A 16,677-nucleotide genomic window follows, 5' to 3' on the forward strand; every position below is an offset into this window, starting at 1 on the left:
AATGGATCCAGCAGCTGTGGTTGGTCAACGGAAAGCTAAGTGGACCAGAGAAGCTCGTGTTCCTTTTTGACAAAACGCAGACAGTCAGTTTAACGAGGTCGTCGCATACACGGGACTTGACCATCTATGAACTTCAGCTTGGCCAAGCCACAGTCAACAACAGACTCCATTACGCTAATGGTCCCAACTGTCTTACCTTAAAGCTCCCCGAGCTTTGTGTGCTAAGCCAATTACGATTCCCTGTGGTCCCTATCTGATTAATGAGTTTGCTTTAAGAAAAAAAAAAAACCCTATCCTAATCTAGCCACTCATCTCTCAGTAGGGAAAAACAGAGCAGAGACTCTTAACTGCCTCTGAATCACTATCGCTGAGAAGATCCCGATTTATCAAACGGATCAAAAGAATATTAGGACACCTACAAGAACCAAATAGGTGCCTCCACCTCCAGCACTTTCCAGGAGACCCCAAAATCTGCATATTTGTTCAAGCATTAACAAAGTGAGAAAGCAATTTTTGACAATCATTTGCAACGATAATATCCACACACGTGGATTGACCAATTTAGATCTGTGAAATATTCACCTTCCCCGGTGGTGAAAGGAAGTTCTTGCATAATCCAGTAAAGTATAAAAAAAAGTTTAAAGAGGAGCAATCATTCGAAAGGGCAGTTGTCTCATAAATGAACAAAAGGACGATTTAGTTGCGGAGTATCAAAGGCTCAGAGAAAGACCCCATTTTCTTTCCTGTTAACTAATATTTGCAAGAGGCCTGCAGGAATCTGGAATAATAAACAGCAGGACGTGCACAAACGCACATATTCAAGCTACAGTTAAGTACATTTATGTATGGATCCCAGCCTCAAATCACATCCTACCCATTTTTCCAGACGTACTGTATACAAAACTGCAACTGTGGCAAAGAAGACAGTTTACTCATCTGTCCCTCAGATTATTGGCCATGTGGAGAAGAAGACACTCAGTCATCATTCCATGCAGTTAAGACTCCATTATGCATCCATTATGGACTCATTTGGTTGGCGAGAATGCTGCGTTTGTCAAGGCAGAACAATCAAGTCTTTTACAGATTTGCACTCTTAATCTGCTCACTTTCCTCAGGCATCTCCTGTGGCTATCTACGTATACACACGCTGTCCTTCCCGATGGAAGCAATTGCAACTGTGTACCCCGTACTCCCACGACATACTAAAATGTCGCCATGGTGATGAGAAAATTACAACAGTGTCGCCGCGAGGGGGTAATTCCTCTGTCTCCAACGTCTTTTGTGTAATATTATATGTGTACGTCTGTCAAGAAGCTATTTGGATTTGTTGGCGTCGCCAAGGCCAGCAATTTACTCGCAATTACCTCAATCGGATTCACCACCAGCTTTGGAAGGGGTCATTGCTTCAACGACAAACTGATTGTATGACACCACGACTTTGGAGAAGGGTGAGAAACTGACACATTTCTGCATTCAGTTGTGAGGTCTTTTCTTTTCTCAGATTCAAGCGCCTGTGCATCTAACACATGGAAACAACACTAGTCTATAGCACAGGTATCAAACTCAAGGCCCGGGGGCCAGATACGGCCCGTCACATCATTTTATGTGGCCCACGAAGACAAATTGTGCATCAAATTCATTAGAATTGCAAATTATCTTTACTTTTAATAATATACTTTTTTTTGAAATATTTGACCAGTTTTTACTTGTCTGATTTGAAAACGAATTATTTATCAGTTTTGTAGCTTTTACTGTATATAATATGAGTTGCTCATACATTTATTTGGGTTGACAGTCATAATGGCTCTCCGAAAGAAGCTATGACTACAATGTGGCCCGCCAAAAAAATGAGTTTGACACCCCTGGTCTATAGCATAGGTGTCAAACTCAAGTACCAGGGGCCAGATACAGCCCGCCACATCATTTTATATGGCCCCATAGACAAATTGTGCATCAACTTCATGTGTCAAGTTATTGTCTTCACTTTTTAAAAAAATACAGATATTCCTAGCAACTTTTGTTACCATTGATCTTTTAAAAATATGATCTAATAACAATATCTCTGCTTTGAAACGTATTCATCAGTTTCTTGACGGTCATAATGGCCCTCTAAAGGAAACTATGACTACGATGCGGCCCGCGACAAAGATGAGTTTGACACCCTTGGTCTATAGCCACGTTTCCACCAAGCAGGTCACCAGAAGTCATCATGCCTGTGGAGCCCAAACACAGAAATTGTGCGGTCAAAGGGGCATAAACAATCAGCCTTTGTAGCCTGCCTTTTGCCCAAAGTTAGCTGGAATACATCCCAGATCCCTAGCACACTTAACAAGATAATAGCCTAGCCAATAATTGGGCGAAAGGTCTCCTACAAAACAACAACAGTGATCACAAAGCTAAAATTTTATGTGGGAGAAGGATTTTTGGGGTTTGTCTTAAACACAAGACCATTTGATTGTGACTAGAGGACATTGTAGAACAGTGGAATGAACCCAGAATTTGAATGAAATATGCGGGGGAGGTGCAGCTGGGTTAGTCTCGGGAGACGTGGCAATAACGGGTGTGGTTGACATTCATCAACAGATGTTGAAGGGTCTGGACATTGTTGGCACTGACAGTTGTTGCATGACAAATTGGGGAACGTGTCCTTCTAAGGTAAAGGTTGTATTTTATTAAAGTGCTGTAGAACAGTGGAACGTCTTTAACCTTCTTGCAATGCTCGGGGACCAGATCTCTCTGGTTAAGGTTTGGAATTTTTTGGACTGAAGGGGGACTCGAAATACCAAAAGACAGCACACAATAGGACAGGAATACCAGACACAGACCCCAGAGAGTTTTGTTCTTAATTTATAGTGGTTGACAAAAGTTAACAACTAACCAATCTGGATTAATATAGCATCTTATCAGCATGATCCCAGTCCCCAATGTGTGTTTATGTTCTCAGTGTGCCACTCCAAAGTAAGGTACAGGAAATGCACTATATTTGTCAAATGAGGTACATCTAGGACACAGGTGTCAAACTCAAGGCCTGGGGGCCAGATACGTCCCGCCACATCATTTTGTGTGGCCTGCGAAGACAAATTGTGCATCAAATTTGTGTGTCATTATTAGAATTGCAAATTGTCTTCACTTTTATATCTTTTTTTTAATATTTGACCAGTTTTTACTCATCTGATTTGAAAACCAGTTATTTGTCAGTTTGTTTTGAAGCTTTTACTGTATATAATATGAGGTGCTCATATATTTATTTGGGTTGACAGTCATAATGGCCCTCCGAAAAAAGCTACGACTACAATGCGGCCCGTGAAAAAAATTAGTTTGACACCTCTGATCTAAGACCATGTGACTGAGGAGAAGTTGGTAGGAAACAATCGCATAAAATACAGCTTCATGGCCAAGAGAGCTTGCTGGAAACTAATCGTAAGTGTTTTTGTATTTTGGGGGGATAAAAGCCACATAAGAATGGTGGGGAACGTGCAAACAATACATAAGGATGATTGTAAAGCGGGTAAACAACAGGGGGAAAAACATTTTTTATAACTTTGTTTTCCAGTTCGCATATGCAATGGTTTTGTAGCATTCTCAAAATTTGAACCAAATGTCCCCACAGAGAAGACATATCAAGATAATTACTAGAGGAGCCCCACTGTGCCATGTGTTCCCATTCACCCGAAACAGCTGTCTTAATGACGCCAACAGCAGCTACCAAGGACATGGTTGTCTGCGGCAACCGAAGAACCGGAAGACGGACGTACAGTGGACAGCAACATGGGGAAAAATGGACACATGCATGTGCACCAACACACACATGCACACATACTGTCCAGAGCTGAGCAAACAATCCAGTGGAACAACACTCTCTTGAGCGTACAGACACATGATCCATTAGCAACTCTCACACACACACACCTAAAACAACCCCACTGACCCATACAACGTTGTGTTAGCACAACGTACCAGCAAAGACTTTGCATATTAGCATCATTTAAAAATTGTAAATTCTCACACTTCTTGAGCTGGTCCTTAAATTTCTTTTTGGGGATTAGAAGATGACATCTTTTTAAATTTTAAAATTAAAAATATTGGAGCCATTGATAATTTTGATTTATAGAGTAATGATTATGTTGTGCAATTGGACATTATGTAGAATCATTTTAATTGTACGGCAAAATATATTGGAATAACTGTTCCACAGCAGTGTTCTTTATAAAATTTTGAAAAATATGAATATTCAGACAAATTGATCTGGAAGTATTCTGTTGGTTGGAAGCTCTGCAACTGGTCGTTTGTTATTATTCGTTATCAAATGTCATATTTTCGTCTTCCAAATCAGAATTGCTCTTTAACCAAGCAAAAAAGTAATATATCCAAGTACTCCATCATTCTTCAGAATTTTCAGGATCCCAAATCCTAGAATATTTCTTAGCTGGAACCCTACAATCAACTCTCCCGTTCAATAGTCGTAATTTTATTTTGGAGTCAAATCCTTGCTTCAGAATAAACAGGCAAAAAATGCTCCTCAAAATCAGAAAGTTTCAGATTTAGCAAAAACATTCCTCAAAGAAAAACATTGTTTCAAGCCTTGATTTTAAATCAAAGGTCAACCAGCATCCTGAACCAGATGTGTCCTCAAATTGAGAGGCTGTACAGTATATATTGCAAAATGATTGATTTCAATGTAGAACTGTTTAATTAGCAAATCAAAAAAGCTTTCCAACAGGTCCCAATTGCAATGACGACATTCATGCAACTTTTTTTTATTCCACACGTAAAATTTAATATGCACCTCTTCCGATGTTAAATAATGTAAATGGCTTGAAGTGGAACAGTCAATAATTAAGTGGATCCATTGGCGTGGGAGTGCAGCGCTCCATTTCAGTGTAGAAGATAAGTGGGCCAAGGAAGCTTAGGTGACCATGCGGAAGAATTAGTAACGCATTTGCTTACCAATGTCTGCGTCGTGTCACACACACACGCACGCACACACAAAGTAATAACTCTCCCATATAAACATGAAACTAATGCAGCACAATACATGCCTCTATCTTTTTTTAAGGTCATTTTTTCATTGTAATAAATAATTATTATTTATAATTAAGAAGACTTTTGCGCATGATAAATGCTGCGCAACTTGTCACACATTTTTCTGCGCATTTAACCGAAAACATTGATATCATATTGTGACCAGCCACATTATTAAATACAGTACACATCAACAAATTCTTATACAAACGCATCTGTCTTTAGAAATGGAATAAATTCTCTAATTTTATTGCCACGCTTGAAAAAATATGATCCTATTTGATTTCAGAGCATCTAATGTAATAAAATGATTTGCAATTTGAATCATGATCATTTCACAACAGGCATCATAATTAAAATATTTTTTTATACATTTATTTATTTATATTATATTTTATATCACTCTTATCATGCTACTTACTGTAAATATGTTTGTACATCCAAGCCTGTAGTAGCCTATAGTTTAAAGTAAATATAGCCCAAATTATGCTTGACTGAAGTTAGTACATGGCAGCTACCGTAATTTATGTTTACATTGAGGTTACAGTGCTTGAATCGAATAAAATAAAATAACTAATAAACAATTTTAGAGTAACTGTGCACATTCCTCTATTGGTAGCCAAGCACATAATGACACCCAATGCAAAAAAAAAAAAAATCTGCCTTTACAAAGATAACTGTTGATTTGAATGGCGGCTGAGATACCAATTGTATATCAATTTGAGATATCAATTGTTTATAATTTAATTTATTTTATGTTTGCACGCTGATTTGCCTCGTACCTTGCTTCTGATCTGTCCTGAGGTGGACACTTTCCGGATGAGTTTCTGCGGACCCTCCTGCTCCACCTCGCTGTCAGACGATTCGTCCGCAGCAACGGACACCGAGACTGCGCCCACCTCATGGGGATGGATCCTTACCGCAGACGCGGGTCCTTTATCCGGCTCCTGTGTGGGGTGACAAGAGGAGCCGAGGTTATGACCAAGTGGCTTCGGCTCGCTCCGCCGCTCCCTTCCGGATTCGGGGGAGTCTCAAGCCTGTCATCGCTGTGGAGGCTGGTGCGAGGGAAGACCGACACCAGTCAAGAGGAAACACCGTTATTGATCATGCAAGGCACTCTCCACGCAACACCATGATAACACGAGCCCGGTTGTCATTGTTATTTTCATTTTTGGCAGCGAAATAATAAAATGATCACTTATAGAGCCACAACTGGTTCGATGGGCTCCGTTAAGTCTTCAAGCTGAAAAATCAGGCGAAAAGCAAACAGAAAAGTATTTTAAAGTGTGACATAATCACAGTTATTTGTTATTACTTGAGCAATTGTCGCAGCACTGAATGAATAAAAGTTTTTTTTTTTTTTTTGAAAATACAAAATATCGCTTGCTTGACTAACCAGCTCCTCCCAGGCAGGGCTGCGGGTGTAATGGCAGGCATCCTCCATATCCGCGTCTCTCTCTGTCGGTCCTCTACTGGGAGACAACACGCCAAGCTCGCTCAGGAGGAGGACGACTTTACGCTGCTTGGACGGCGCTCATACGCGCACCGAGTGGATCGAACGACAGATTTCCTACCTCCTACCTCCGCTCCTCCGCCCTCCTCTTCCAAGGAACCTCCACAGGCACCACGTGACCCACGTCAAGCGCGCACGTTCGGGGCGAAGTGCGTGTTTTTATGACGTCATATGGCTTGACGTCCTTTCCATATCTGCGGACTGTAAAGATAAAGTTGTTATCGTGATATCATTGAAATATATTTCCTAACATCTGAGTCTAGAAAAATGTAACTTTTTAGTTCTGAGATTGTTACACATTTCAGGGGACTTGTCATACTAGGGTAAAAAAGATAATCACCTGTTTTGTATTAAAATATTTTTGGTTGTTACATTGAGTCTTAAGTTTTTTTTTTAACAGATATTGTCATTGTCATTGTCTGTCTTTGTGTATTTGTTATTTATGATTATGTAAGTGAACTGAATAGTTCTGATTGCCACATTTATATTGAAAAAACAGTATGTGCTGTATTGTCAACCTAAATGGCGTTTCAATTAAAAATATGTTTACAGATAGAATTTATATATAAATAATATAATGGATTAAACATTTACTTTGTTGTAAATGTTAAATTTATTTTTGATACCCAATTTACATAGGCCTGTAAATGTATGTGTTTTTTATATTTTAGGGAAAAAAATCCGGTTAACATTTCAATCTCACATCGTGACAGTGACGAATACTCGGAACTGTCTAATGTTATCATCTTGTTTCTACACGAACCTCAAAACCCACGGACATTTTAGTCCGACCTCAAAATCATACCGTCTTGCGTAAACAATGAGGTGACATGTAACAATCCTGTCTAGGGCAAACAGCAGTTGCTCACCTTAGTTTATTCATCTGTGAATGTCAACTTTGTATGACAGCGGCGGCTGCAACATCGATTAAATATAAATATGCACCCGCAGTTGTTGTGCAGCGGCACAGCTGCGGCTGTTGCTGCCAGGAGGATGAGGACTATATTGGGTGCCGTATTGGGGAAAGATGGCTGGATGTGGAGAAGCCATGAGATCAAACTCCTTAACACGTCCTCAGGTAAAGTTCTCAGACAAAAACCAAACACATATAAACGTCTTTAGATGTTAATAGCAAACCAACGACAGTTTGGCAGTCACTGTTATTACGTTAGCAATGCTGTACATAGCCCAACCGCTTAACCTTATAGATATTTTAATTATCAAAGCATGCCAAAAGTGGAATTAACTCAATAGATGGAAGATGTGTTTGCTTTATTGCAGTAATTGTGTCTGTGCGTGTGTGTGCGACAATGCTGCCAGTTGTGTTGACATTGTGTCTTTGCAGGTGACATTGTGAAGATAGGGGATATTTCCTACAATCTCAAAACCCCTCGCAATCCTGAACTGGTTCCTGTCAAACACAGTATGTAAACTTTTGAATGAATACGAGGCAATGCAAGAAACAAGATTGATAAGTTTGCCTCAATGTTGGTTGTTAGTTGCAGACGTCCTACCCCAGGCTGTTGCGCAGCATCTGCGATGGATCATGCAGAAAGATCTTTTGGGTCAGGACGTTTTTCTCATCGGACCCCCAGGACCCTTGAGGAGGACCATAGCAATGCAATATCTTGTGAGTATGCTTGTACAAATAAATACAGTAGAGTCTTTCAAGTTTAATGCTCAAGTCTCTAGCCTGGAAATCCAGACTCAGTGCTGTACCACGATTAAGTCTGGTGAGTTGACTCATCAAGCGCATCGCCGAGGCAGGGCAACCCTGAGCAAACAGTGAAATAAACCAATCAGCGAGGAGCGGACATGACATTGGAACCTGTCAACCAATGTCTCCTTTTGAGAAAATTGCTTCCTGTGCATATAAAAATGTAATTTTGGCTATTTAAAACTGAGTAATGCCAAACTATCCTCTCTCACGCAAACTATTTTGAATGAGGATGGCCACCGAAGACGTTGCATACATCACAGCAAATAAAAAACTTTCCTTGTTCTTGAAAGGAGTTGACCAAACGAGAAGTGGAGTATGTCGCGCTGTCCAGGGACACCACAGAGACCGACTTGAAACAAAGGAGAGAGATCCGAGCGGGAACCGCCTTCTACGTTGACCAGGTAGGCCGATGCTAGTTTTGTTACCGTCGTGAGTATGGTGACACCCAATGACTCTACTAAATTCACAAACACGGCGAATTAAACTATTTCTCAGGCTCGAAAATGATGAAGGGCCTGTTTGTGGGCCATAAGACGCTTGACTAGACTTGCTTTGGCAAATAAAGTTTGGCCCGTATTTACACATTTCTTACTTGCAATATCTTTCTATTCATGACACAATAATGAAACTGGAAAATACAATCAATAAATACAAATAATCAGCTGTCATTTTTGGCTTGTTCCAAAACCATGTCGTGCGTGAGATTCATGTCAACTTCTATATCGCACTGTGCAATAGGAAGTGATGCAAAATTTTTGATTCTGCACATCCGGAAGTGATGCAAAAGAATACCACAAACAGACAGAACTAATTTACTTGAATTACCATGTGAAGAGCCCGCTATGTCCCTAGGCCCTCCTAATCTCATGGAGGGAGAGGAGGAAATTACAAACTGTCCACTATTTACTCACAAATAACATGAGAAAATACAGCTCACTTTCTGAACCACAAGCACTTGAAGTTTCTCATAAAGTGTGCATAAAATGATAAAGTACATGCAATAGACAGTTCAACAACTTGCAGTCAAGTGTCTGCCTTTTAGACAAGAATAAGTTGCATACTGTGGTGAGACCGCATGAATCGACTTTTTCTCAACTAAGTGATATGCTTCTCTGACTTCCTTCCTGGTTGGCTCTTTGGAACCGCATAATGTGTTCTGGTGTATTGAACCTTAACGTTGGACCCAATAAAAATAGTAAAGTGTTTGCTTTTTATTTTTTTTATATCTTTTCCTCCTGCTTGTGATGTATTGCTCTCACCTCCACAACATATTATGTGTGCATAATTTTAAGATAACAATAATCAGCAATTACTAATCTGAAGTGAAAACTCCCTTTTTAGCATCATCAAGACCCAGTGTGACCAAAGTGGTTTCCTCTTTAAGAGCACTGCGGAAAATCTAAAGTGAAGTAAAATTGTTCTGTATCGGATGCTTTTCACAATCTTGATACTTGGTTTCACATTCACTGAATTGATTTAGCTATAGTGTTTTTGTGCATTTCACAACATAGTTTTATTGATTCAACCACATAATGGTGTGATTGACTGTGGCCAAAACTTCCCTCAAAGAAAACCAAATCAAATTGACTTGTACTAATGTACTGTGTGTATTTTTAACACACACACACACACACATGCAAAGTTTGTAAAGTTGTCATATTGAATGCTTAAAAGAGTTTAAATTGAAGCGCTAGTAATACAGACACATTTATCAAAAAGGGCAAAATCACAATTAAGTTTACTGAACCTTTATTTTCAAACTAGTGTGTCACGTTTGTTAGCTGGTGGCCTACATTTTCTGAATAAAATTTACAAGTCTGCTTTCTGAGAGGACAATGAGACGATGTAACATTTGAATGAGATTTTGTTTTTTAATCCTAACTTTTCCGCAACACTCTCATCTCTTAGCTGTTGTGTTTTGTCACAGCAGTGTTAGTCTCATTCAATTTTGGACTTTTTTTTTTTTTTTGTCATATGGGACAGAATCGTCAAAAGAAGAAGTGCATGTAGAGTTTGAGGCAGTCTTTGTTTTGGAGTGAATTGCATTTCAGGCGGTGAACCAAATTAGCGGGGCTCCGTTTCCACCCTCCTTTTCCCACTGATGTGTATATCACGTGTTGGTTTATAATTAAAACAGAAAAATGGCGTGTTCATCTCGCGAATATCTTCACCTTCCTCCCACGTTTGCCTCCTGATGAAACCACCTGTCTATGCTTGTTGCCAGGGAAACAGCCCATGATAATTATTTTTGGTCTCTGAAGCTACCAAGAAGTTTCACACCCATCATGAGTGTGTTGATCAGAATTAAATCAAATGCGTGTGAGGAATTGTTGATGTTTTACCAGAGGGTGTGTTAAGTGCACATTCCAGGACGTGTTCTAAGATGTAGGCGCAATTTCGAAAGGAATTGTAGCATGTGAAATCATGTGAACTAGAAGATCTAGTCCTCAGAGATCCGTGCTCATTTGGAAGTCCTACATTCACCCGGAATGGGTCAATCCCTGTGCTACCGCTCGTACGTTCTTTTCTAGCAGCACCCCCAACTCGCTAGTTGGTAGTTATTAGCCGCAAGGATAGAATCGTTTTTCTTTTTTGGACTCCTCCAATCACTGCTCACCACTTAGCAGCCACTTATGTTGGGCATTCACCCTGCACTCAATTACAGTAATAAAAAGCTTGCCATCGCCACTACCGGTTTCATTGGAAAGGAAGGCATCTTGAAGTTAATGGCTGGCCGGGTGTTTATATGGATTTATTGGATACACTTGGCTGTTGTTAGTGTAACCCACGCAACCTGCAATAAGCCTCTGCGCTCCACGCTGACCCTGTGTTAAGTGACTCTGAATGAATGCCACACTCAACACGAAGAAAAGTGTCATAAAATAAAATGTCATCCTGGTTTAAGTGACATTACAATAACAATTTTCTCACAGATAATAAAACAGATTTATATATATTTTAATATTGTGTTGTTCCAATGGCTGGGGCTACTAAAAGGTCCATGCACGAGGCGTTTGAGAAGTTCCAGGACTGATGTCTCAAAGGCATTTCAAATGGAATGGAAAAATAATTTATAAGAAATAAACATTTGGATTTGAGTTTTTCTGGGGATATGTTTCACGAGCATCAGGCGGAATAATTGCATTTCCTCAACCTTACCTTACAAAGTAAAAGAAGTATCTTTCTGCTGATAAAAGCATGGAATACTATTTTTACTTGTGAAAGGAATTAAAACTCTCTGGACTTTCCAAGAAAATCATCATACCCTTAGATAAGGTTTTTGTGCTGCAGAAAAGATCAGGTTTGTTCCGATAAAAGGAAAATCAAATAGAAGAGAAGAGTTTCGGTGATGCATTGTATTAAGAGAGCTAGGAATGGGCAAGTACCGATACTAGGTATCAGTATAGCCTTATCGTATTAGGACTCGTGACATATCAGCCGCCCTTTTGCAAATGTTTTACGATCAGGAACCAGAAATTAAAAAAATGAAATATAAAATTGCCTTTATGAAAATCATTAGATTGCAATATATAGTGTTTCTTTATCGTTTTCGGTATCGGTCCTCGTGTTTGGTATCGGTGCTCCGTATTTGTATCGGGTGTATCAGTCAGTCCTCAAGAATTGAGTTCTCGCTCTAGTATCGCTCTAAAAAAAAAGTGGTATCCCTAAAGTAGCAATTGATGAGCATCTGCTGGTGTCTCTGTAGTCCCAAAAACCTCTCAATGCAGTATCCCTCAAGGGATACACTACTTTGGCTACCCCAAATCGCTTGAAGATTTTCCAGGACAGTATCTCGAATTGGTCTTAGCAGTCATTCCTGCATTGGACCCATAAAGGTTCCCACTAGTTTTATCCTAGTTTCAAAGCCAGTCTCGTGTCATGTGTCATTTTAGATTACCAAATAATGGTCTCATTACAGTGCTGAAAATGGACTCGGAGTTAAATTTAGAACATCCTGGCCTCGCTATAGTCGCTTTTATGGCTCAGCTCCGTATGTGCATTACACGCACACCTAATTATATGCGTGCTAGCTCTGCGGTGATCCCAGACTGCTTAAATTTCCTGCCTGCTGACGTCAAGAGGCGCTTTTGGTTTTTTTTTTTGTTTCCAGCTGAAAATGTGCCCACACACACGCAATGTAAACAAAGAGTTGACCTACAGCCTACATTTGGTGGCAAAAAAAAAAAATAACTTCTTGAGAGCACATTCGGGTTTGATGTTTATCTACATTCCTGGTGACCAAAAGGGAATGACATCATCTTCATTCATTTCGTCTTAGTGCGCCGTCAGGGCAGCCACTCAAGGGCGAGTTCTGCTTCTGGAAGGTTTGGAGAAAGCCGAAAGGAATGTTCTGCCTGTCCTCAACAACCTGCTGGAGAACAGAGAGATGCAGCTGGAGGACGGACGCTTCCTCATGGCAGCTGAGCGCTATGACAAGCTGCTGCAGGTCAGAACACCAGCACACTTAAAACATTGTATATTATGTATGTTATGTTGTCATACATTATGATACGGAAACTTAAAATCAATTCACAAACCCATCTTAATTAACTTTTATTTATATTAGGAATGTTTGATGTTTCCCCAACCTGTAGGACCACACAAAAGAAGAGCTTGACAACTGGAAGATTGTCCGCGTTAGCGAGGACTTTCGAGTCATCGCCCTCGGTCTACCTGTCCCCAAATACAAAGGTAACCCGCTGGATCCTCCCCTCCGCTCTCGCTTCCAGGCCAGAGACATCTACTATCTCCCTTTTAAGGTACGTTCATGCATTCTTATTTTTAAATTAAGACCAAAGGTAAATGGTACCCATAACAAAACTTTATTTGTCTTCAGGACCAGTTGGAGCTGTTGTACACGGCAGGACCAAACATAGCGGCAGAGAGGTGAACGTTCTTAAAATAACTTTAAAATGTAGTTTGATCGAAAACCACATTCCACTGGAATTCAACATAATTGTTAACAAAGTCGAAGATTACGGAGGATTTTTATTTTTTGGAGGGATTGGTCTCTCTCTAGTCGTTTCATTTCCAGTATTTATTATGAATTAAGGCTGCCCAAGGATGGCGATGGAATCAGCAGGTTGCCGCCACTCTATTTTGTCTTTAAGGAATCAAGACATATTGTTAATCAACATCATCACCTCCACCTAAGGCTCGAAATAAGCGGATTTGCTTCACATAATGCGACGCAAAATTAGCAAAACTGAAGATCAACCGCCAAGACGTCCCATGAAGCTCATACATATGACACACACACATACGCGCTATTGAACTGTACTCACTACTCCCTCACTTTGTTTATGTGTCAGGGTGTCCCAGCTTCTATCACTTGCCACCACACTGTGCTCCCAGGAATCATCTAACCTTGGCCTTCCTGACTTTCCCGTGGACAACCTCCTTTATGGCCTTAATTTATTGGTAAAGGCCTATTTATTAAACCTCTGCTGTCCACCTCTCTGAGAAAAGTGTAAATGAGTATTTGTCTTCTGTTGGTATAGAACGTTTTCCCCATGATGTCATCGCAGCAGCTGGTCCAGAGACTTTATCCTTACCATAGCATGTTGGGCAAGGACGGGTACAGCGCTGTGGAGACTGTGCTCAGTGTAAGATATGCGTCTCTTTCGATCTTTCTGTCTCTATGTAATGTTTTAGGCTTGTTTGTCAGACTGATGCCTGCACGAGTCGTGAATTTTCTGGCTTTTCCACAGAAATTTGAGCTTCTGGATGGCCGCGGCAAGACATCGAGCAGCTCGGTTATCAGTGCGTCCAGAACAGCAGGCTTGGAGCACTATGCAGATGTCACCTTGCGCGTTGCAGATAAAGATGTTACGATTCAGGTTGATATATATATATATATATTTTTACAGTACAGTTTTTGTGGGAAAGGAGAGCCTCCATCGCCACACACTTGTCAGATGTACTTAAATTTGAAATGTAAATGTTCTGCAGACACACACAAAAATCTCCCATTACAAATCCTAATTTGAATTTTTCCCAATTATTTTCCTATTGTCTTTGTAGCGTAGAACTGGATTGCGTAATGATGACATTAATCATGACTTATTTTTACCTTAATGATGAATTGTATAAAATGGATATCGTTTGTATTCATATTATGCCACTGTTGTAAAACAATATGAAAGCGATATTCTGTATTTGTTGTAAATAAATCATCAGGTCCCTGCTGGCACCAAGGAGCCACGACCACCCAACAGTAGCCCCGCCTTCATCAGCACCCCCAGCCACTCTCAGCTCATTGCTGACATGGTGCAGTCGCACATGGTGAAGGACATGTGTCTCATAGGAACCAAGGTACTCCACGCACACAAACAAAACTGGGATTTATTCCGAACAGAAGCCTCAGCGTGATCTTGTGTGTGTTCCAGGGTTGTGGCAAGTCAGTGATTGCGAAAGAGTTTGCCGAGATGCTGGGTTATATCATCGAGCCTGTAATGCTCTATCAGGTAAAAAAAATACAACAGTGGGGAAAGGGGTTTCAAAACTTGGAGGCAGTACATAGTGGGACAGAATTTGTTTTTGTGCATGTAACAGGACATGACGGCCAGGGACCTCCTCCAGCAGAGGTTCACGCTCCCCAACGGCGACACGGCGTGGCGTCCGTCTCCGCTGGTCACTGCTGCCATGGAGGGCAAGCTGTTGCTGCTGGATGGTATACACAGGGTCAACCTTGGCACACTGGCTGTCCTTTCGAGGTAAGACCAACATTTATCACTCACGTCTGTATTGCAGAGAGAGCAAACCTTCATCAATGATGTGTGCTGCAGGTTACTTCATGAGAGGGAGTTGGATCTATATGATGGCACCAGGCTGCTGAGGTGGGATAGATACCAGGCACTAAAAGAAGAACAAAACTTTACAGATGAGCAGCTTAAAGAGAGGTAAACGCATCCACAGATGAAGAACAAAAAAATTTGCGTGTATGCATGCAATTGCACATTTCTGGATGCAGCGCAGGTGGAAGCCCAGGAATAACTGTTAGCTTCAAACTCATCTCTGGCGTGATGATGCTCAGTGCCCGCTTATAACGCTCCTCCCCCACCAGTGTAAATATAGTCCAGTGCTGCGTGGGTGTCTCTCTGGGATTACAGTCACGGTCCTCTCTGTCTTCTTGAATCAGAGGCTTATGCAGCCAACTGTCGAAAGCCATACTCTTCTTCATGACATTGATTGGCTGTGGCACACATGCACGCACACACGTTCTACCTCAACACAGCAGCCAAAGTGTCATTGGTATTTGTCCTTCCAGGTCAATCTTTGCCATCCACCCGTCGTTCCGAGTGCTTGCCTTGGCCGAGCCTCCTTTTGTGGGCGCCGGTGCAAGCAGCAGTAGCAGCAAAGGTCAGCAGTGGTTGGGGCCTGAGTTGCTCACCATGTTCATGTACCACACTGTCAGCCCGCTGGCCCGAGCCGAGGAGGTCGACCTCCTGCAGGGACTGGTGAGATACACTTAGCAGTTGTCCTCTGCAAGAATTATTTGGATTCGGAAGTATGTGGGATTATTACACTTATTTTAGAAATGACTATAGATTTTTTTTCGGCTGATTAAAGCTCCTATTCACGTGACCTCTTGTTTTTATTTCACTTGGCAGTCTCCTAATGTTCCTAAGGAGGCTGCTGAACAGCTCCTACACCTCACGCACACTCTGCGACAAACAAATGACCCCACGGTAAGTGTGTTTGTGTGAGTGTGTGTGCTCGCATGTGCCAATGTGATCTGCGTCACTTATTTGCATATGTCACCAGGCACAGTCTCTGGCCTCCTCCCTCTCCACCAGACAGCTGCTGCGGATTTGTCGCCGAATCTCTCGCTACCCCGAGGAGAGCATCGCCCACGCTGTCAACAAGGCTTGCCTCTCGAGGTGTGCTCAGGTTTCATGCACCAACCCGTTTGTGCACTTTAATTCCTATAAAATGCAGATTACCAATTTAGTTGTGTGTTTTTAGGTTTCTTCCCAGTTTGGCTCGCGGCTCTCTCCAGAAAAGCCTTGCCAACTGCTCCATAGAAGAGACTCCAGAATCTGAACACACACGTGACTTTACTTGTGCGTTGCAGTTTTTACATGCAAAACGTTATACTAGGCTGTTGAGATGTCATTCTTTTTTTTTTCTTCAGGTATGGTCAAAGATGGTACGCTCACTATCGGCAAGGTTTCTGCTCCTGTATACAAACCCAATGAGAAAATGAAGGTTCCAGATGTGCTCTTCTATGATAATCCCCAGGTAGTTTCACAGTCACCACTCCAGCATTGATAGATAATCCTGGCTATTAATTCATTGATTGCAATTTTTGGCTAATTAAAAGACTGAAATCATTGGTGTGAAAGTTCCACGAAGGAACAAGCTGGATTGATATGTCCTTAGGCCTAGATTCCCCTCTTAGTAATACTTGTTCTCTCTC

The 16,677-nt window shown here is 41.2% G+C and overlaps 2 protein-coding genes across 7 annotated transcripts in view; one reads left to right on the forward strand and one right to left on the reverse strand.

Annotated features, from left to right (window-relative positions):
* Positions 1-6,685, reverse strand: part of dgkh (diacylglycerol kinase, eta) — a 37,564-nt gene extending 30,879 nt beyond the window's left edge. For 5 of the 6 annotated variants that reach the window (XM_049727662.1, XM_049727663.1, XM_049727664.1 and 2 more), the window contains exons 1-2: positions 6,419-6,587; positions 5,805-5,969 (exon numbers count right to left, since the gene is read on the reverse strand). In XM_049727662.1, coding sequence (XP_049583619.1) covers positions 5,805-5,969; positions 6,419-6,466 — 213 coding nt within the window. In that variant the 5' untranslated portion in view covers positions 6,467-6,587. The other variant, XM_049727659.1, reaches the window with a different exon arrangement.
* Positions 6,686-7,315: 630 nt separating this feature from the next.
* Positions 7,316-16,677, forward strand: part of vwa8 (von Willebrand factor A domain containing 8) — a 31,407-nt gene continuing 22,045 nt past the window's right edge. The window contains exons 1-19 of the mRNA XM_049727039.2: positions 7,316-7,613; positions 7,881-7,958; positions 8,035-8,165; positions 8,546-8,656; positions 12,535-12,702; positions 12,851-13,015; positions 13,093-13,142; positions 13,568-13,676; positions 13,757-13,861; positions 13,967-14,095; positions 14,436-14,570; positions 14,645-14,722; positions 14,811-14,971; positions 15,044-15,157; positions 15,526-15,715; positions 15,869-15,946; positions 16,023-16,138; positions 16,224-16,321; positions 16,393-16,499. Of these exons, the coding sequence (XP_049582996.1) occupies positions 7,475-7,613; positions 7,881-7,958; positions 8,035-8,165; positions 8,546-8,656; positions 12,535-12,702; positions 12,851-13,015; positions 13,093-13,142; positions 13,568-13,676; positions 13,757-13,861; positions 13,967-14,095; positions 14,436-14,570; positions 14,645-14,722; positions 14,811-14,971; positions 15,044-15,157; positions 15,526-15,715; positions 15,869-15,946; positions 16,023-16,138; positions 16,224-16,321; positions 16,393-16,499 (2,262 nt within the window). The 5' untranslated portion in view covers positions 7,316-7,474. The remainder of the gene's footprint in view (positions 7,614-7,880; positions 7,959-8,034; positions 8,166-8,545; positions 8,657-12,534; positions 12,703-12,850; positions 13,016-13,092; positions 13,143-13,567; positions 13,677-13,756; positions 13,862-13,966; positions 14,096-14,435; positions 14,571-14,644; positions 14,723-14,810; positions 14,972-15,043; positions 15,158-15,525; positions 15,716-15,868; positions 15,947-16,022; positions 16,139-16,223; positions 16,322-16,392; positions 16,500-16,677) is intronic.

The sequence above is a fragment of the Syngnathus scovelli genome, chromosome 8 (assembly GCF_024217435.2).
Source record: "Syngnathus scovelli strain Florida chromosome 8, RoL_Ssco_1.2, whole genome shotgun sequence".
In the NCBI taxonomy this organism is placed as follows: domain Eukaryota; kingdom Metazoa; phylum Chordata; class Actinopteri; order Syngnathiformes; family Syngnathidae; genus Syngnathus; species Syngnathus scovelli.